The following is a 19,742-nucleotide window of genomic DNA, read 5'->3' as shown; positions in this document are numbered from 1 at the left end:
CCCCCTGCAGTGGAAGTGTGCATTCTTAACCACTGGACCGCCAGGGAAGTCCCCCCATGGCCTTTTTTCAGGCATCACACTTGACCTTCCAGCAGCATCCAACCCTGATGGCCACTCCCCTTCTTCATTCTTATCCTTGGGTTAGGTAATATAATACCAGTCTTCTGGTTTTTCACCTACTCTCTGGCTACTCCTTTTCTGTCTTTATAGATACATTTCCTTACCTGTATAGTATCCTTAGAGTTCTTTAAGGCTGGGCCTTAGGTCTGTTTCTGTTCTTTCTCTACTCTCTCCCCATAAGTGATTAAATCCAGGCCCATGGCTTCAATGATCACCTAAAAATAGATGAATTCCAAACCTGTATCTCTAGCCCAAATCTCTTCTCTGAGCTCCAAGACCTGTATATCCAACTGCCCCCATCTCCACTTCCCACCTGCCACTCACCCCTCACTGTAACATGGTTTCTGCCTCACCAGTTCATGCATGCCTCAATACTGCCAAATCCAGTGAACAGTGCACATTTCTTATCTTCCTTAATCTCTCTGTGGCATGGGACACTGCCAGCCATTCTCCTCCTTGAAAATACCTTCCATTATGCCAGTACTCTCTCCCAGTTGAGGACCATTCCCTTTCAATCACCTTCGATGGCTCTTCTTCTTTATGCCTCTTGGGCTACTGGTTTCTAAAAGCTGAGTAAACATAAAGCAGTGACTTATAGAGTAAAGGCAAACTGACATCACATTAGAGAAGCTGGCAGGATGGAAATGAAGCAGCAGCTCAAGGATGTTGTCCAGACATTTTGGTTCTTATGGAACAAGAGTGGTGAACCATGATTTGGTCTTCTTGATGAGCAAAATATAGGCATAGTGCTAGTGAAGGTAGTAACAAATATCATTCATCCACTTTCAAAATTCCCAAAAGGTTAATTAAGTATCAAAAGTTTAATTTCTCAAAACTAACATTTACTTTGTAAAGTTAATAAACCACTTAGCTTCGTACTTGAGTGATGCTGATATTTATTGACATCGACGCAAAACAAGCTAAGATTAAAAGTTGCTATTTAACAGGAACAAATATTGGTGCAGTTTCCTTCCCGGAGACGGTAGGCCCTCAGCTCATGAGACCTAAGATAAAACAAAGACTGGATTGTCAAGCACCAACTAAGGGTTAAACTTTAGTAATATAAAAATTGCTAAAGGCAAAAGGAGATGTTAAAAAAGCTTTTTTTATGCTATGCTCACGTAAGCAAACAAAAAACTAAAACTAATCCTAAAACTTTAGGACACAGGATATAGACATGACATGACTATTTAAATTTTTGCAGAAGCGAAAATCTGTTACATCCTTCACTGTACTTGTATTACAATTACATGCTTGTTGCTTCTACACTACACAAAGTCAACAGTTATCACCAACAATGACTATAACTAGATCTGAACAAGACTTCAAAGTGACTCTGCTCCACTGAAATTAAGAAAATTCAATCCAGTATTAACAAAACCTTTTGATTTTAGAGCCAGTTCCTGTATCTCCTTCTCGTGTCATACCTAATTAAGTCCCCTCTTGACGTTTCCTGCCTGCAAATTGCAATGTATGTCCTCTCCCTCAGCTTTGTCTGACACTTTAAAATTAATTTGTAGGAACTGCATAAAAAATGAAATTGTACTTCCAATCTGAACCTGCAATCGGGTTCCTGCTTTGACGCAAAACATACTCCTCTGCAGTGTACCCCAGCAGCACAGCGACCCCCTTTCTCTCTCTCTATTCCTTTGCCCTGAAGGCACTTCTGGATTGCTTAATTCGTGCTCTTTGGCTGCCTAGACAGTCAGGACACCTAAGGCCATTTGGACCTATCACTCCTCGCTTCCTTCTTTTCTATGGCTAATACCACTTTCCTGCTTTTTTTCTATGGTTGAATCTCCAGACTTGGTGCTGTCATCATGGGGACAGAGTCGATTTCGGCTTCGAGCTCCTGGTTGGTAAAGCTGCATTGCTGGGCGATCCTAAAGTAAAATGAAATGTTAATGTTACAACATTGCTACTAAGCATTTACAGGGGATTTTCAGAGTCATAAGTTATATGCTGATATATACCAAAAAGAACCCACACAAGACCAAAAATGTGAGGGCACAGTACATGACAGTAAGTGTTGATGGTTAATTTGCTTCAAACTGCCTGCTTCCTTTCCCCTATCTACAAAGAAAAACAACCGTTTCACTTTTTAAGCAACAGTTAAAAATAAGTATTATTTTATATGCCTAGAGTAAATTTTTGATAACTCTACTGCCTAATTTTCTTGACCATCTCAAGATGAACTGAATCAGCTTGAATAGTTTTTCCTTAGAAACCATGGCCACTGGCTATCTCTCTTCCCCATCAGTAAACTGACTTTAAAATGCACCACCATCTGAGAAAATTTTAGGAGTAAAAACAACAATAATAAAGAATGCAAAGTCTTAAATGAAGACCTCCCTGAAGTTATGAGCTCAGACCGTTGTAACTTAGCACAAATATGACTGTCTCTTAATTCAGGTTTAACAAGGTAACAGCCTAGCTTGAGACTCTCTAGGTGGCACTTTAGATCTCAGGTTCCTAAATAATCCTCAATAAAGTCACCAGGTACCCCTCAGTTCAAGTAATGTGTTTGGTTATGACAATATGACCCTGGAAAACTTAAATGTATAGGCCTTTTTTCGAATTCAATAAAACACGACATGAGCCTTCCTTGCCCTTTCTCTCTGACATACGAAAGTTAGCCTGAAAGCATTATTCCCAAGTGAATAATTCCAGCAAAATATTTCACTATTTTAATAAGATGAAACGTTAAAACAAATGAGACCGCTGCGTAGCATTTAAAGAAACAGATGATGGGGCTCCTACTCTGCAAAGATGGGACAATTTAAACATCAACAAGGACAATAACTGATAGTAACAAGTTGGAGTACACCAAATATTTCTAAATCTACAAGTTCTTAAAGCCTAAACAGAACAAAACTCATGGATAGCCCCTACAAGTTGTTGGGACACCAACTCATTACTCTGAATACTGTAAATAAAGGGAAAGGATCAAATGTTTTTCTTGCCTTTCCCCCACCTTATGAAATAACGCATCTAAACAAAATTATTAGGAGAAAGGCTGATAAAAATTTTTATAATATATGGATCAGGCTTACAATACCTGAACTAATTGATCAGTTGTTTTCCCAACTTTTTATCTTAAAAAAATTTTAATCTATAGAAATGTTGCCAAACGTGTACAACAAATACCCAATACCCTTCTCCTAGATTCGCGATGGTTAACATTTTGTCACATGTGCCTTTTCCGACTCTAGTGTGTGCAGGCATACACGTATACAGACACATTTTATTTTTGCGGAACCATTTGAGAGTAAGTGCAGACATCATGACCCTTCATTGCTAAATATTTCAGCTTGTGTGTCTTAAGAGCAAGGACGTCCTATCACATAACCATAATACGATTACTGCTGATCAATCTTAATATCACAACAAAAGGATACCCAGATATTGTATGCTTCCTGATATGATGGAGTAGGAACTGCACAACACCACCTATCAAGTATTCTTGCCAACAATTGAGTCTGAATATATTCAGGCCTCTAGATGAGGGGCCACCTGTTTTTGTGAATAAAGTTTGATTGGCACACAGCCAGGCTTATTCTTTTACATGTTGTCTATGCCTACTTTCCTACAAAGCTTACTGGTTGTGACAGAGACCACATGACCCACAAAGCCTGAAATATTTACCATCTGGCCCTTGACAGAAAAAAAATTTGCTGACCCTGCTCTAGATATGACTACTGGCTTTCAAGGAAACACAGAAGGTAGAGGAACATGTTAAATGATACCACAGGGATGTAATTAGCCAATCTGGACTGTTAGAAGCTCTACAGGGCAAATTGGATTCTGCAACAAATAAATGGTAGGAAAACAAGAGGAGGAGGAATTGTTTAGATTAAAAGAGACTTAAGGGAACATTTCAAGCAAATATAGTTTGTGGACCTTGTTTAGAGCCTATAAAAAAGATGTTAATGAGACAACTGGGAAAATCTGAACACTGAGCAGGTAGGATGCTAAGGAGTTATTGTCAGTTTTGTCTTTTTTTTGTGGTGTGAAAATGCTACTAGGGTTATTTTATTAAGAAAAAGAGTCTTTGGGACTTTCCTGGCAGTCCAGTGGTTAAAACTCTGCACTTCCACTGCAGGGGGTACGGGTTCAATCTCTGGCTCCCGCATGCTGCCTCGGGGCGTGGCCAAAAAAAAAAAGTCTTTACTCTTAATATTGACGCATTTAAATTAGAAATTATCTGTCTAGGATTTGCTTAAAAATAATCCAGTAGGAGTAAGATAGGCTAGAGTAGAAAGAAGATTGGCCATGAGGTGATAATTGCTGAAGCTGGGTGATGGGTACATCACATTATTCCTCTGTTCTCTCTACTTCTGTGTGCCTCTGAAATACATACACAAACTTATTAACAACAAATTAATAAAAGGACCCCACCAAGACTGACAAGAAGGTGCAGATAGTTAAAGTTCCCCTAAAATTCTATAACGAACGAGCTAGCCCTTTCCTTTATACTTTCAGGAAAAGAAGAAAAAATCCTCATGAAAGTAAGTTGAACGAAAAGCGGCACCTTGTTTCTTATGCGATCTCTCTTAACCACTTCCTCTTTCTTTTCAGTTTTTTCTGAGCCGCCTACCGGCTCTGCACTTTCAGGCTTCTTTCCTTTATCCCGAAGGGCCTCTTTCTCTTTCTTCACCTCCTCTTCCTTTCTTTTAAAAGCCTTCTCTTTCTCATAGCGCTCCTTCTGCCTGCGGCGCTCCTCCTCCTGCCGCTTCAGCCTCTCTCTTTCCCGCAGGGCGCGCTCTTGCTCTCGTTCATAATCCCGCTCCCTCTCCCTGTATTCTCGGCCGCTCTCATCTTCAGGTCTGCGTGAAAAACAAATCTGACAATGCACTCTCAAAGCTCTTCTCATCACAAATGCAGGAACATTCTGATCCTGACTTGGCCGCTACAATGAGGCTGAACTTTTGGAGCAGCATTTAAAAAAAAAATACTAGTATTTTGAAAAACAATTAAAAAAAAAAACCCCAGTCATTCACCCAGATTAAGATACTACAATATCTGAAACCTGTCCTCCTCATCCCCCTACACCTCGTAAAACAAAGTGTCTTGATTCAGGTACAAGTCCAGAAAGTAGCAGTAAAACTAGCACCTAGAAACATATCGAAAACAAATGTACCAAAGAGCCCTCGACTACCGACCTCTTAGGCTTTTCATCTTTAAATTCACCATCAGAACGTTTGGGCAACGGACAACTCTGCCCACTGGCTCTTTCATCACTCAGATTCTCTTTGTCCAATTTCTTAACCTTTTCTCTTTTGTCCAATTCTTTTTCATCGCCTTTTTCTGGCTTCTTGAGCAGCTTTAAAGAGAACAAATTTAAGTTTATTTTGAAGGGTGGGACATTGTCTTCTGATTCTACCAAAGAAAATAATATACTAAATATTTTCAATTTAGGCTATAGAAGGCCCCCGTCTCTGCAGGTACTCCTAAACTTTCAGGTGAACAACTAGTGCACGAGAGCAGTAATTTGCTAAAAGGACGCTATTAATGTGAAAGTGTTATCCACTCAAATGAAGTGGTTTAATCACTTTGTGGCAATAGGATCAATACTCCTTTGGCTTAAATGGGTCAACCTTTAAGTAGACCAACGTACACTTTCAAGTATGCCTTCTGTAGCCCAGCATGTTGGCATAACTTGATAGGAAAATATGGTATGAATTTAAAATGCTAAGCAGATCATTACTGTTGTACTATTTTTATGTAGTAATTACAATGACAAATACCTTGGTCACCAAAGGAGAGATCCATTGCAGGAATAATTTTGCCTTGAGTCTGAGAGTAGTTACATACTTATGATGGTACAATCATATTATCATTAGAGATGAAAAGCAAAAATTATTTGGCATTTGATTTAAAAATCCAAATACCTCATACAATGGAACTGTGAAGTTCCATCTCTACTGAATAGGAATTCTGCTCAATGTCATATATATGACAGAATGCAATTCTAAAATAAAAGTGGTTTATAAAGTCCACATTGCTAACAAAAATTTCTTTCTCATGCCACTGCTATAAATCTCTCTAGGATACCCCCAAGTGTTGGATATTCAGAGAGATTTTTAGGCAAAATAGAAGAATTTCAAGTCTCAGAGTGAAGGCATCATAGAAAGGTTCATCTCAAGGTGAAGGCATCATACAAGCCACCAAGCAAAAGGCAAAGCACCACAAGACTTAAGCATGAAGTATTTCAGCACACAGACAGCCACTGCAAATGGTGAGTCCAAACCGGACACTAAGAAGGCACCAGTGTAAAGTGAGGATACCATGTGCAGGTTTCCCTGGAAGTGTTCTTATTTCTCTAATGAACATCTTTGTTAGAAGCCAAGATGTTCATTACTCTAATAAGAACATTAACGGATATCTCCAGCATGGCTGGCTCTACCTTCGGCCTTGCTGACAGAAATAGAAAGTCAAGTCACTTGTGGCATGGCGGACAGAGAAATTGCCAGAAGGAATTAAGATGGGAACTTCCCCACCCTGCCGCCAAACCCCTTATCACCAATAATGAGTCCTGGAGAGCCTAGGGGAACCCTAGCCACATGGACGGCTGAATTTTGAGGAGGTAAAAGGAGACCCTGCATTCACCTCTGTGAGATTTTCTCTGACTTTCTCTGAAGTACTATGTACGAGTACTTCCCCAGGAAGTTCGCTGAAGCAAGGGCTGCCAAGCCATGCCCTCAGAAGGGAAGTAGCAAGGCTGGGATCTTTCTATAGGTTTTCCTCTTCCTACATGCAATATATTAATCAGAATCTGCTGCTCACAGATTCCCAGGTAGATGCAAGAAGGTAACGTGGGGAATCCTGTGAGAGGCGAAAGGACTTAATGCAGGGGGTATTATCCCTAGTAATCCCACAAGGCAGCCAGTTATGAGAGGCATATAAAAAGAGAAGGGAAAGAGCTCTTTAGGCATGGTTGTCCTCTAGCTGTATATTGTTGAAGCTCCTGGGTACACAGCAGAGCATCAGCAAGTCATCTGAGCTTCCTTCTAAAGTAGGCATCTAAAATGGCTCAGCTTTTAAGAAGACCTAGGTCAGTCTGAAGGGGTTTTCTACAGGAAACACTACCACCACCACCAAAAGGACTTATTAACTAAGACCTGTGTGTGTGACATGATACTAGGTGCTCTGTATCATGTACTTGGTCCTTACATTTTTCTGATTCACAGCTTGTAACAGAAACCTGTGTACCTGAGGACAGTGGAAAACAAACAGATGAGGCAACTTCATGTATCAAAAATGAAGGAAAAGCTGAATAAAACCCATAATTCATGCCAGCCAGCCCTAAGCCCTTATTTATGAAGAACTGAGAACATAATAATCCAAAATCGAACATTTTCATTGATTAAAATAACACAGATCTGCACTGAATACCATGTAAACTACTTAATCTTTTAAATTATCTTAAATTAAAAGAATAATACTATTATTATTATAGGAAAGACTTCTGTTGATTCACTCCCCCCCAAAAAAAAGACAAAAACAAAACCAAAAAAACTGTTTACACCAACACAAGATGCATGCATATTTGAAGAAGTAGATACAGTACATGCAATTTTCAGCAACATGCATTCAGTTAAAGTTATTTTCATACCTTAATCTTTGGTTCATCCTTTAATTTGTCCCTTTCTGGAACTCTGTCTATCTTCTTTAGCTTTTCTATATCTTTCCTTTTTCGTTTCTCTTCTTCTTTCCATTTCCTCCTCTCTTCTTCTCTTTGTCTTTTTCTTTCTATTTCTCGCCTCCTTCTTTCTTCTCTCTTTTCTTCTCTCATCCTCTAGAAAGAAACATCAACACAAACCTTCAAACAAGATAACTGCCACCAAAAACTCAGTCTTGAAGGTATGGTGGGCACCCACTTAACTGTATCATCTTTCCTTCCCATTTTCTACCTCCTTAACCCCCTCCCCACCCCGTTCAAAATATGAGAGAGAATAAAGACCAGGGCCTGCTAATATGAGAGTCTCCCACTGCTGCCTTACTACATTATCCAGAGGCTTTCAGGCAATCAAGAGAGTGTCTCTGGAGCAAGCTAAGGACTCCCTGGTTTTGCAGAGTGAATCTTTGGTCCAACAACCAGAGTGAAGGAGAGGGCCAGAGAGTGAGGCCAATGAGCCAAATCTTTAAAGAATAATGGTAGAAAAAGCAGCTATCTCTCCTATAAGATCCCAATGCTCTCATATTCACAGAATGCAAACCAATGAAATAGAAGTATTGAGAGAACTATGAAAACAAAAGGTTTACCTGCTTGTTTTTCAAGAAGCTCAAAAGTGGGGTTGTCTTTTTAGCTACATAAATGTAAACAGATTATTAATAATACTTAATCAACCCCTAGAAAGGATTCCATTTTCTGACATTCCCTGCCAACCACCCAAGGTGGGAAAACTACACCCCTTAAACAGTAAGTTCACAACTATATTATTGGAAAGAAGTTTTACAGTATTCTATTTCGATTCTGAAGGTTTAAAATAATTTTTTTAAAGTTAAGAAATTCGGGCTTCCCTGGTGGAGCAGTGGTTGAGAGTCCGCCTGCCAATGCAGGCGACACGGGTTTTTGTCCTGGTCTGGGTAGATACCACATGCCGCGGAGCAGCTGGGCCCATGAGCCATGGCCGCGGGCCACAGAGCCTGCGCGTCCGGAGCCTGTGCTCCGCAACGGGAGAGGCCACAACAGTGAGAGGCCCGCGGACCGAAAAAAAAAAAAGTTAAGAAATTCAAATTAAAACAATAAAACAATTATTAGAAAGAGCAATTCCCAGTCAGTGAGAATAAAGTGCAAAGGACATTCTCTTGTTTTACAGATGGGAGTATAAATTTGCTCAACCAGGAAGAAACTGGGGTAAGGGGCTAAAAATATCTAATACTTTTGACCCCATAATTCCACTTCTGGGAATTTATTCTATGGAAAGTATCGGAGATCGGCTTATACTATGCATCCATTAATAAAAACCAAGTTTTAGAAAAATATTTAATTCATTCTTCAATATTCTGAACAATGCTATCTAACCTTGTAGCTAGCTTTTTGAAAAGCATGCTTCCTGCCTAGGATAAATTCCTAAGAGTGGAAATCCTGGGTCAGAGGCTATGCTTATGTTTAGAGCTGATAGAGTAGTGACAACTTACTACTAAAACCAACATCCAAGCTAGAATTTCTCAAGTGGTTTTCAATTTTGCAGGAACTAACTTCATTTTTTGACATTTTCAGGTCAAAATTTTTTTTAGGAATATGAACTTATTTCTAGAAAACACCAATTGATCTTCAAAGGCTTACCAACATCTTAAGGTCCCATATGAGTCTTCAAACTTTTTATACTTCTGTTACATTTGTGTGGCACTAAATAAGTCAGAACTTTTCCCATCTTATCAATGCATTCTCATAATCCTGTGAGGCAGGTATTGTCTGCACTTTATAGTAGAACAAACAGAGTCTTAAAGAAGTTAGTGCCTTTCCCATGGTCAAATAGCTAGCAAGTGACAGAAGTGGGAGTCTGACAGGTCTTCTGATGAAAAAGCTGTTGCCCTTAATTCCTTTTGCCCACTTACCTATTAATTCTCTATTTTTTGCTTCTATTTCCTCTAGCAGTGTCTCTGGAGTAGATGTCATTTTCTCATTATCTGCAGCATAACTTTCCAAAAATTTTCTATATTCTGGATCTAAATAATTGTTTAAGTAAATAGAAAATATAGCAGACTTTAAACAAAATAGGAAGTATTATCTATGGGAGAACTGCAAGCTATAGTTATGGGACCTTCACAGACTATCATGTATAGCATGTAAGCAGTTTCTGCATCAGTACACCTCACTTTAATTAAACTCAGCATATGAAAATCAGGTGTTCTAAACAGATAAATGAGGGCAGACGTCCTAGATGTGGCACTAGAGGTGATGGTAACTTCTGGAATTCTTTCCTAGATGCCTCCGACATCAGAAAGGGTAACACATCTGAGTCATTATGTTGTATCTGGAGCATGCACTGTGGAGCATGTCACTTGATCTAGTCTTCACGGTCTGAATCTATGATACAATCAATAAGCAGCTGTGTGTTGAGTCTTTTCTGTGTTTTCCTTATAAAATACCCATTATAGTAATAAATAATGGAAACCAAACTAGTTGATTCTAAAATGCCAATCTGATATAAAATACTGCAGCTAAGTCCTCAGCCAACACAACCACATCACAGAGATCTCAAACTCTGGATCCAGTTTACTGTAAATGGCAATTATTTCAGTTTTTTAGTTCCAATATTTCAGTTCAATGTAATTACTATGTGTGCAGTTAACTGCATATTCAAAGCCTAGAAAACAGGACTGGCCACTACAGATACTTTATATTAAGTTACTCAAGTAGAGAAATTCTTCCATCACAGCTCTCAATGATAACTCTTCCTCTTTATAAAAATGGAAACCAAAAGTCAAATAAATAATCATAAAAATGGTAAGAGGCCTCAAGGAGTTGTAATTTGAAACATCTGATTTTTTCCCATTGTCTTTTAATGAATATACCTAAGGTGATTTACTACTCAACAGTCAAAATATATTGCTTAATAGTTAAGGGATGAAAAGCCATTAGCCAAAGAGAGTAAAAACTAGAGGAAACCCACCTCCATTCTAACAAGCAAAGCTTTCATCAGTGAATTACATTTCTCATGAACTTTATTTCCTATGTTTTCTTAATTTAAAAGATTGGAGTCCATTTAATTCCCACAAAGGTAATATTTTTAAAAAACCCATGGCCCCACTATATATACAACACAGGGAATTCTACTCAATATTCTGTAATAACCCATATGGGAAAAGAACCTGAAAAAGAATGAATATATGTATATGTATAACAGAATCACTTTGCTGTACACCTGAAACTAACACAACATTGTAAATCAACTATATTCCAATATAAAATAAAAATTAAATTTAAAAAAACATGGCATTAGCATTACATAACTAGAGCTATACTGTACCATCATCGATAGTCCCAACTTTAGTATCTCTTTTCTTAGTCTTCTTTTTTGCAGCTTTTTGAAAAGGTGCAAATTCTACTATGGCAGGATATTCCTGACCTGTTTAGGAAAAATAGCATACTTGTATGAAAGAAAATGTCAAAAGTGGATACAAGAGACTCAACCCACCACTCTCTAGGCCTCCTTTGATGACAGTGGTGTGAATAGGTCTCCCAACAGGCATAAATCACACTGGCACAACTAAAATCAACATGTTACCAAAGGAGCCCCCAGTTCATACTGATAACTTAGTGAAAAGATATGGGAGGGAATTAAAATACTCATTTAAATTCAACTTCTAAAGTGTGATACTGTGATATGTGGGGGAAAAAAATCTACAAACTAATTTTCATTTAAAAAATACAGCAGAGAGGGCTTCCCTGGTGGCACAGTGGTTGAGAGTCCGCCTGCCGATGCAGGGGACATGGGTTCGTGCCCCGGTCCAGGAAGATCCCACATGCCGCAGAGCGGCTGGGCCCGTGAGCCGTGGCCGCTGAGCCTGCGCGTCCGGAGCCTGTGCTCCGCAACGGGAGAGGCCACAACAGTGAGAGGCCCGCGTACCGCAAAAAAATCCAAAAAACAAAAAAACATCAGAGGGAATTCCCTGGCAGTCCAGTGGTTAGTACACGGCACTTTCATTGCAGGGGCCTAGGTTCAATCCCCAGTGGGGGAACTAAGATCCTGCAAGCCATGCAGCATGGCCAAAACAAACAAACAAAAAAACCAGATCACAACACTGATTATACAGGGGTATAAATATGTCAAAAGTCACCAAATGCACACATAAAATGGACGCATTTTAATATGTAAATTATACCTTAATAAAACTGATTTTTATAAGTGCAAAAATATATATCAGAAATCTCTGGAACAGGTAAAGCTATAGATATAGAAAGTAGGTTAGTGCTTGTCTAGAGATGAGGAGTAACAGCTAATGGGTACGAGGTTTCTCTTTAGAGAAATGTGTTCTAAAATTAGATTGTGGCGACAGCTGCACAGCTCTGTGAATATACTAAAAAACACTGAACTGTACACTTTAAAAGGGTGAATTTTATGTCATATGCATTATATCTCAGTAAAGCTGTTATTAAAAAATACACCAGGAGACACCAAAAGCACAGGCAACAACAGTGAAAAATAGATAAACTGTGCTACATCAAAATTAAGAACTTCTGGGGCTTCCCTGGTGGCACAATGGTTGGGAATCCACCTGCCAATGCAGGGGACACGGGTTCGAGCCCTGGTCTGGGAAGATCCCACATGCCATGGAGCAACTGAGCCTGTGCGCCACAACTCCTGAGCCTGTGCTCTAGAGCTCGCGAGCCACAACCACTGAGCCTGAGTGCCACAACTACTGAAGCCCGTGCGTCTAGAGCCCATGCTCCACAACAAGAGAAGCCACCGCAATGAGAAGCCCACGCACCACAAGAAAGCACAGCTCCACTTGCCACAACTAGAGAAAGCCTGTGTGCAACAACAAAGACCCAACACAGCCAAAAATAAAAATAAATAAAATAAATAATTTTTTTAAAAAATTAAGAACTTCTGTGCATCTAGGGACATAATCAACAGACAGAAAAGGAAGCCTATAGAATTGGAGACAATATTTGCAAATCATGTATCTGATAAGGGGTCAATATACAGAATATGTAAAGAACTCCTACAACTCAACAAAAAGACCCCCAAATAATCTGATTTTAAAATGTTCAAAGGACTCGAATAGACATTTCTCCAGAGATGGTATACAAATGGCCAATAAGCAAATGAAAAGATGCTATGTGCTCAAGCATATGAAAAGATTAAACTATTACCTCACTAATCATTAGGGAAATGCCAATCAAAAGCACAATGAAATATCATCTTATACCTGTCAGAATGATTACTATTAAAGGGGAAAAAAACCTCAGAAAATAGCAAGTGTTGGCAAGGACATGGAGAAATTAGAACCTTCATGCATTGCTGGTGGGAATATAAAATGGTGCAGCCACTATGGAAAACAATATGGTGGTTCCTCAGAAAAATTAAAAATAGAATTACCATATGACCCCACAATTCCACTTTTGGGTATGTATTCAAAAGAAATGAAAGCAGAGACTTGAACAATGTTTGTACATTCATAGCAGCATTATTCACAATAGCCAAATGTCCCCCAACAGGTGAATGGATAAAGAAAATGAAGTATATACATACAATGGAAAAGGAGATTCTGACACATGCTACAACATGGATCAACCTTGAGGACATTATGCTAAGTGAAATAAGCTAGTCACTAAAAGTCAAATACTATGATTCCACTTATATGAGGTACCTAGAATGGTCAACTTCATAGACAGAAGGGTGGTTCATAGAGGTAGAATGTAGTTGCAAGAGGCTGGGGGAGGGAGAAATGGGGAGTTGTTTAATAGGTAGAGTTTCAGTCTTACAAGAAGTTTGAGAGATTGGTTGCAGAACAATGTGAATGTACTCAACACTACTGAACTGCACATTTAAAAATGGTTAAGATATCCATAAAAATAAAAATAAAATAAATAAAAATAAATAAAATGCAAAAAAAAACAAAAAAAGCAATGAGGTACGTACTATACATATACATACTATAACATGGATGAACCTTGAAAACATACTAAGTAAAAGAGGCAGGGCTTCCCTGGTGGCGCAGTGGTTGCGAGTCCGCCTGCCGATGCAGGGGACACGGGTTCGTGCCCCGGTCCGGGAAGATCCCACATGCCGCGGAGCGGCTGGGCCCGTGAGCCATGGCCGCTGAGCCTGCGCATCCGGAGCCTGTGCTCCGCAACGGGAGAGGCCACAACAGTGAGAGGCCCATGTACCACAAAAATAAATAAATAAATAACGTATTCCTGTAAACCCAGAAACTGATTTCAGGCAAAATCAACGTACCAGCCCCCAAACACCTATCGATCCAACAAACCAACAAACCAATAAAAGTATGTTTAAAAAAAAAAAAAAAAAAGAGGCAGTCACAAAAGGCCACATATTGTATGATTCAGTTCATATGAAATGTCCAGAATAAGGAAATCCATAGTTAGTAGATCAGTGGTTGCCAGGGTCTAGGGGGAGAGGAGAATGGGAGATGACTGCTAATGAATACAGGATTCTTTTTGAAGTGATGAAAACATTCTGGAATTACATAGTGGTAATGGTTACAAAACTTGTGAATATACTAAAAACCATTGAATTTTATGGTATGTGAGTTATATCTCAATTTTAAAAAAAAACAAACCCAAGTGACTACTGGAAAAATACACCAGATCCCTGCTATAGAGTAATGTCATACAAGGTATAAAATTCCATCCTTAGATCTTTGGCATGTAAACATAAGCCAGGATAAATTACTAGAATTGACCATTAGGCATCACAAAGCAGTCACACAGGAAACAAGATTTTAGAAATCCTAGTGAATACAGAATCATATTACCTTAATAACTGATATATTTGAGAAGGAACAGATAAACCAGACTGAAACAGAAGGAACTTGTGGAAGACAGGCTGAAAAAAACAGAAGTGAGGCCAAACTATGGAAGATGCTGACTATCAGACTAAGGAATTTGGACTTTTTTCCACAACTGCTATCTTAAGTCACTATTTTCAAAAAGATTAATTTCATGGCAATATAAGACTAAATTATACAGAAAAGTGGGAAAAAATGGAAAATCCTATAAGGTTAGAGACTGGTTGTCTTAAGCATTAGGTGATGAGGATATAAAGTGTGAAAGTATTACTAAGTCTAGATGAACAAGATATTAAAAAACAATAAACTGACAAAATCCATCTATTGTTTAAATGTAAGGGATAAAAAAAAAGAGAGGAAAAAAGTTAAACACAACTCAGATTTCCAGGAAATCACTGCTATCTACTGGAATAAACTTGGAGTGGAGAAGTAGCTGGTTTGAGGGGATTAATAAAAGCTGGACAAACACAGTAGCAATCCTTCAACTTTTACTGGCATATTCCCTGACAAAGATTTCCTTTTTACCAACTTTGAACTAATAATGAAAAAACACAACCTAACAAAAAGACACATCATTCACTTATGATTGCAAAGCCAAAAGAAAAGTGGCAAATGGAAGCTTGGACATTCTCTGGCTAAATGTTGCAAGCAGCAAATAATAAAATGAGAGTTAAGGCAGAAGTTTTTCTTCCCTATAAACTCCTAGATACAAAGTGGGAAATCATCAAGTTCAATGTTTTAATTATATACAACTTAGAATGTTAAACAGTACTCCAACTGGCAACTATTGACATAAAGAATCTGACTTAAATGTTGGTCCTTGAAGCAAGATGAGAAGTAAATATTTAAAATTCATCATACAAGTTTAAAGAGTCATTTATCAGTATCACTGTTGAAACTAGTAAATACTCAAAACAACAGATCATCTAATACTGGGCAAAATAACAGTCACAGGAGGAGAAAACTGTGGCAATTTCATTCAGCTGATCAAATTACAGAAATAACAGATTAATACAAATACCTGAGGACTGTAAAACTGTCATATTATCTATATAATATAAGGCTGTCATAAGCTTATCAAATGTGTAAAACTCTTTAAATGTTGCTCATCTTATCACCCAAGATTTTAGAAACGCCATGAAGGCATCAAGAAAACACTGTGATACACACATTGTCTTAAACATACAAATGACAAAGAAACCACCCCCCTCAGTTAAAAAAGGACTTACCTTTATTGTCAAGGAATACATAACCATCGAAACGATCCCTGAACAAAATGATGTCCTCCTGGTTTTTAAAGTTGATGTATGCTCTGGCATACATATGAGGATACAGGCTGCAGGGAGGAAAGCAATTATGTCAATGTGCCTGCAGGTGTCTGACTGAATTACAAGTATGCATATATTAAAAAGATAGGCTCAAAAATCAAATGGAAAACATTAGTAGGATACAAAAGAATGGAAGAAACCTTTTTCATTTACCCCCTCCCTCTTTTATTTATTTATTTTACCTAGTATCATTGGAAAAAAACTCAAAATAATCATGCTCAGGCATAGGCTGAAGATGTTCCTGAAGCTGCTCCTTGGTCAAAGTGGGCGGTAATCTCCGTATTACCACCTTAAGAAATGAACAGGGAAAATAAAATTAGTACAAATCAATTTTCTGTCATACCTGAATCACTGTCCCTGAAGAAAGTTGGCCTTTAAAAGATGAGATCACTTATAAAAACCCAAGAGAATGTTCAGAAAGCTCAGAATGATTAGTCAAACATAATAGTAACGTAGTTTAAAAAAAAAAAAAAAAACCTCTCAGAAACGAGAACTGCCTGGAGCAAGGAAAATCTCAGGTTCTGTTAACCCGAAGCCCCACAGTTTACTAGGTTTTCGCCTCATTTTCTATCACCCATTTTCAGTAGTGGTAAGAAATTAGTAAACCAACCCTGGTCTTTTGTGGGTGCCATGAATTCTTGATTTATTAATATTTCCCTACCACATCCAACACATACTAAAATAAAATCCTTACTCAATCAGCATAAAGAATTCAAAATTCTAAGGAATACCACAAATTCCCTCATTGCCCCCCAAATAAAGATGCACCCGATCTGGCCCTCAGACCACCCACCCACCCACTCCCTCAACTAGCCTCTATTAATATTCCTATCACAAACTACTCCCACCCTTGATGGCCTCTTCACTATTCAATAATTCCCCTCCAATTACTCATTCTTTTCACTGTCGCTCCCCCTCCCATTATAATCTCACAGATCTGACCTAAACCCTTCTTGTCTGGGAATCCCCCCGCTCTCCCTCACTCCCATCCCGGGGCTCGGCGGGGAGGGGCTCCCCCATTTCTGGAGAGTAGATGAGACAGGGTGATGCGATTTTCACTCAAGTGAAGAAACAGAGGAAGAGACTGGGAGAGGAAGAGGGCAGCCCCTTCCCAACCATCCTCCACGGGTGGCGGAACCGTCCCGCCCTCTCCTGGGCCGACAGCCGGCCAGACACCTTGCTCAACGCCTCTTTCTTCTCCTTGTTCCGATCCTGCTTATCTTCCCCTTTGATGCTGTCTCCCGAAGCCCCACAGACGCTGCCTGTGGCCCCCGGGGGAGTCAAAAGGGTTACTCGCTTCTCCTTAGGCCTATGCTCCTTCTCCTCCTTCATGGCCACGGTTTCGCTCCTCATCGCGGTAGCTCGGCCTAAACGCCACTACGCCGGCACCTAGAGACTCCCAGCCCACTCCGGACAGAGCCCCGCCCCCAAACGACGCCCCTAGTGATAAACAGAAACGGGCTTTCCATTGGCCCCCGCCAGGATCTCGCGAGACTTCAGGACTTCCGGCTTCTTTCAGTGGAAAGGTTGTAACACCTGGTCTTAGCTTCCCGCCCGCGGAATCCCTGCACCGCCCAATCCCCTTGCCACCCAGACTCCCTCGGGGCATGTCATTAGCAACTCCGCCATCTTGGCTGGGACAAGTATTTCACGGACTACAAATCCCGGCATACAAAGCATTTATTCGGGCTTCCCTGGTGGCGCAGTGGTTAAGAATCCGCCTGCCAATACAGGGAACACGCGTTCGAGCCGTGGTCCGGGAAGATTCCACATGCCGCGGAGCAACTAAGCCCGTGTGCCACAACTACTTAGCCTGCGCTCTAGAGCCCACGAGCCACAACTACTGAGCCCACGCGCCACAACTGTTGAAGCCCGCGCACCTTGAGCCAGTGCTCCGCAACGACAGAGGCCACCGCAATGAAAAGCCCGCGCATCGCAAGAGCAGCCCCGGCTCGCTGCAACTAGAGAAAGCCCGCGGGCAGCAACGAAGACCCAACGCAGCCAAAAATAAATAAATAAATAAATAAGCATTTACCCGCTTCTGGCCGGGAGGTCTGGAGACGTAGGTGTTTCAGGGTTCCTATTTGTAAGTAAATGGAATCCTTAATCTTGAAAGTGTAGTGTTTTTCAGATCTAAAGATACTTTCTGCGGGCTTTGTTTTCCTCAGATAAACCCGATGTTATCCAAAGTTTACCTCACTAGGGGAATGACTTGTATTTTCTTTCATTGGTTGTGAAGTAACCTTTCAGAGGCTTTAGTTTTTTTTCCTTGTATTGATTAGGATTCAGACACTTAATAAACACGCACAGAACACTGACATTAAAGGATCATTATAACCAAAATGTATGAGATTTGTTTTCATCACCGTTTTTAAAAGTCAAAGGAATTTATCATGGTAGTGATGCCCCTCAGGGAGGAGAAAATAAAATAAAACCCAACTTGCTTTGGATGGGATTGCTCTCCTTCCTGCTTTTAAAAAGGCTAATTATGCATTATTTATAATAGCCCCAAACTGGAAACAACCCAAATATCTGTCAACCGGCTAATGCATAAACAAAATGTGGCACATCCATAGATTGAAATACTACTCAGCAATAAAAATGAACCGATACGTCCATCCACATGAGTGAATCTCAAAACGATTATGCTGAGTGAAAGAATCAGGACACAAAGAGAATACATGCTGTATGATCTCATTGATATGAAATTCCAGAAAAGGTAAAACTATAGCGAGAGAAAGCAGACCAATGATTGCGGGGGTGGGGGGAGGGATTGACTGCAGAAGGGCTCCAGGGAACTTCTTGGAATTATAAAAAATGCTCTTTATCATGATTGTGGTGGTGGTTGCATGACTGCAGACATTTGTGTAAACTCATTGAATTGTACACCTAAAATTGGCAAATATTATTTTATGTAAATTATATTTTATTGAAATTCAGCCCCTCAGATTAAAAGAAATGCAAAATTTGAAAAATATTGCTCAGCAAAAGCCCCAGGGGGCTCCTCAGGAGAATGGAATGGAATCTGTCTCCTTCTCCAAACCCAAGAGAAATCTTTTTCCATGGAGGAGCTGGTTAGTACTGATCTTGAAGAGACAGACAGCTGGCAGTGGGAGCCTTTACAAGAGGAAGAAATCTTTCCCCAAAAAGGAACCAATTAGTGACCCTAAAGAGGCAGGAAACAAGAGTGTCCCCAAGAAAAAGAGGAATTTCTCTTGTAAATGTCAAGTATTCTGTTTTGGGGGTTTTTAATGTTTTATTATACTTTGTTAAAAAGGAAAAATTGTACATTTTAGAATTTTTTTTTTTTTTTTTCGGTACGCGGACCTCTCACTGTTGTGGCCTCTCCTGTTGCGGAGCACAGGCTCCGGACGCGCAGGCTCAGCGGCCATGGCTCCTACCGGGGCACGAGCTCGTGTCCCCTGCATTGGCAGGCGGACTCTCAACCACTGCGCCACCAGGGAAGCCCCCATTTTAGAATGTTTTTATGAGTAAATTTAATGTACTGAAAATGTAAAAAAAAAAAAAGAAAAGAAAAAGAAAAAAAGGAAATTCTCTTCCAAGGAGGAGCCACTCAGCAGTGGACCTGAAGAGGCTGCTGCCAGCAAGAGCAGCAGCTTCAAGAAAAAGAAAAAGCTCCAAAAGCTATCCCAGGGTGATTAGAATTGACATTTCCCTGATGAGGCATAACTTGCAGAGATATTTCCCAACCCAAGCCTATATCTCAATAAAAAGAAAAATATTGCTCTAAATGATAGAGCGTTTGTATTTCATCAAATCTAAGATACCATCGAATCTAAAACCATT

General features: G+C 39.8%; 1 protein-coding gene across 2 annotated transcripts; it reads right to left on the bottom strand.

Annotated features, from left to right (window-relative positions):
* Window positions 1–996: 996 nt before the first annotated feature.
* On the bottom strand, window positions 997–17,358 carry UPF3B (UPF3B regulator of nonsense mediated mRNA decay). Of its 2 annotated transcripts, XM_059049680.2 has the most exons (11): window positions 17,112–17,358; window positions 16,118–16,224; window positions 15,837–15,943; window positions 11,100–11,198; window positions 9,685–9,795; window positions 8,386–8,429; window positions 7,736–7,918; window positions 7,294–7,332; window positions 5,283–5,443; window positions 4,652–4,946; window positions 997–2,003 (listed from the first exon to the last, which is right to left on the bottom strand). In XM_059049680.2, the coding sequence occupies exons 1-11, from the start codon at window positions 17,286–17,288 to the stop codon at window positions 1,854–1,856; spliced, it is 1,473 nt and encodes a 490-aa protein (XP_058905663.1). In that variant the 5' UTR covers window positions 17,289–17,358; the 3' UTR covers window positions 997–1,853. The 2 variants fall into 2 exon arrangements, with proteins under 2 accessions (XP_058905663.1, XP_058905666.1); XM_059049683.2 differs by lacking the exon at window positions 7,294–7,332.
* Between the last annotated feature and the right edge of the window lie 2,384 nt (window positions 17,359–19,742).

This window comes from Kogia breviceps, chromosome X (genome assembly GCF_026419965.1).
Source record: "Kogia breviceps isolate mKogBre1 chromosome X, mKogBre1 haplotype 1, whole genome shotgun sequence".
NCBI classification, from domain to species: Eukaryota; Metazoa; Chordata; class Mammalia; order Artiodactyla; family Physeteridae; genus Kogia; species Kogia breviceps.
This window is presented reverse-complemented; position numbering and strand designations above follow the sequence as displayed.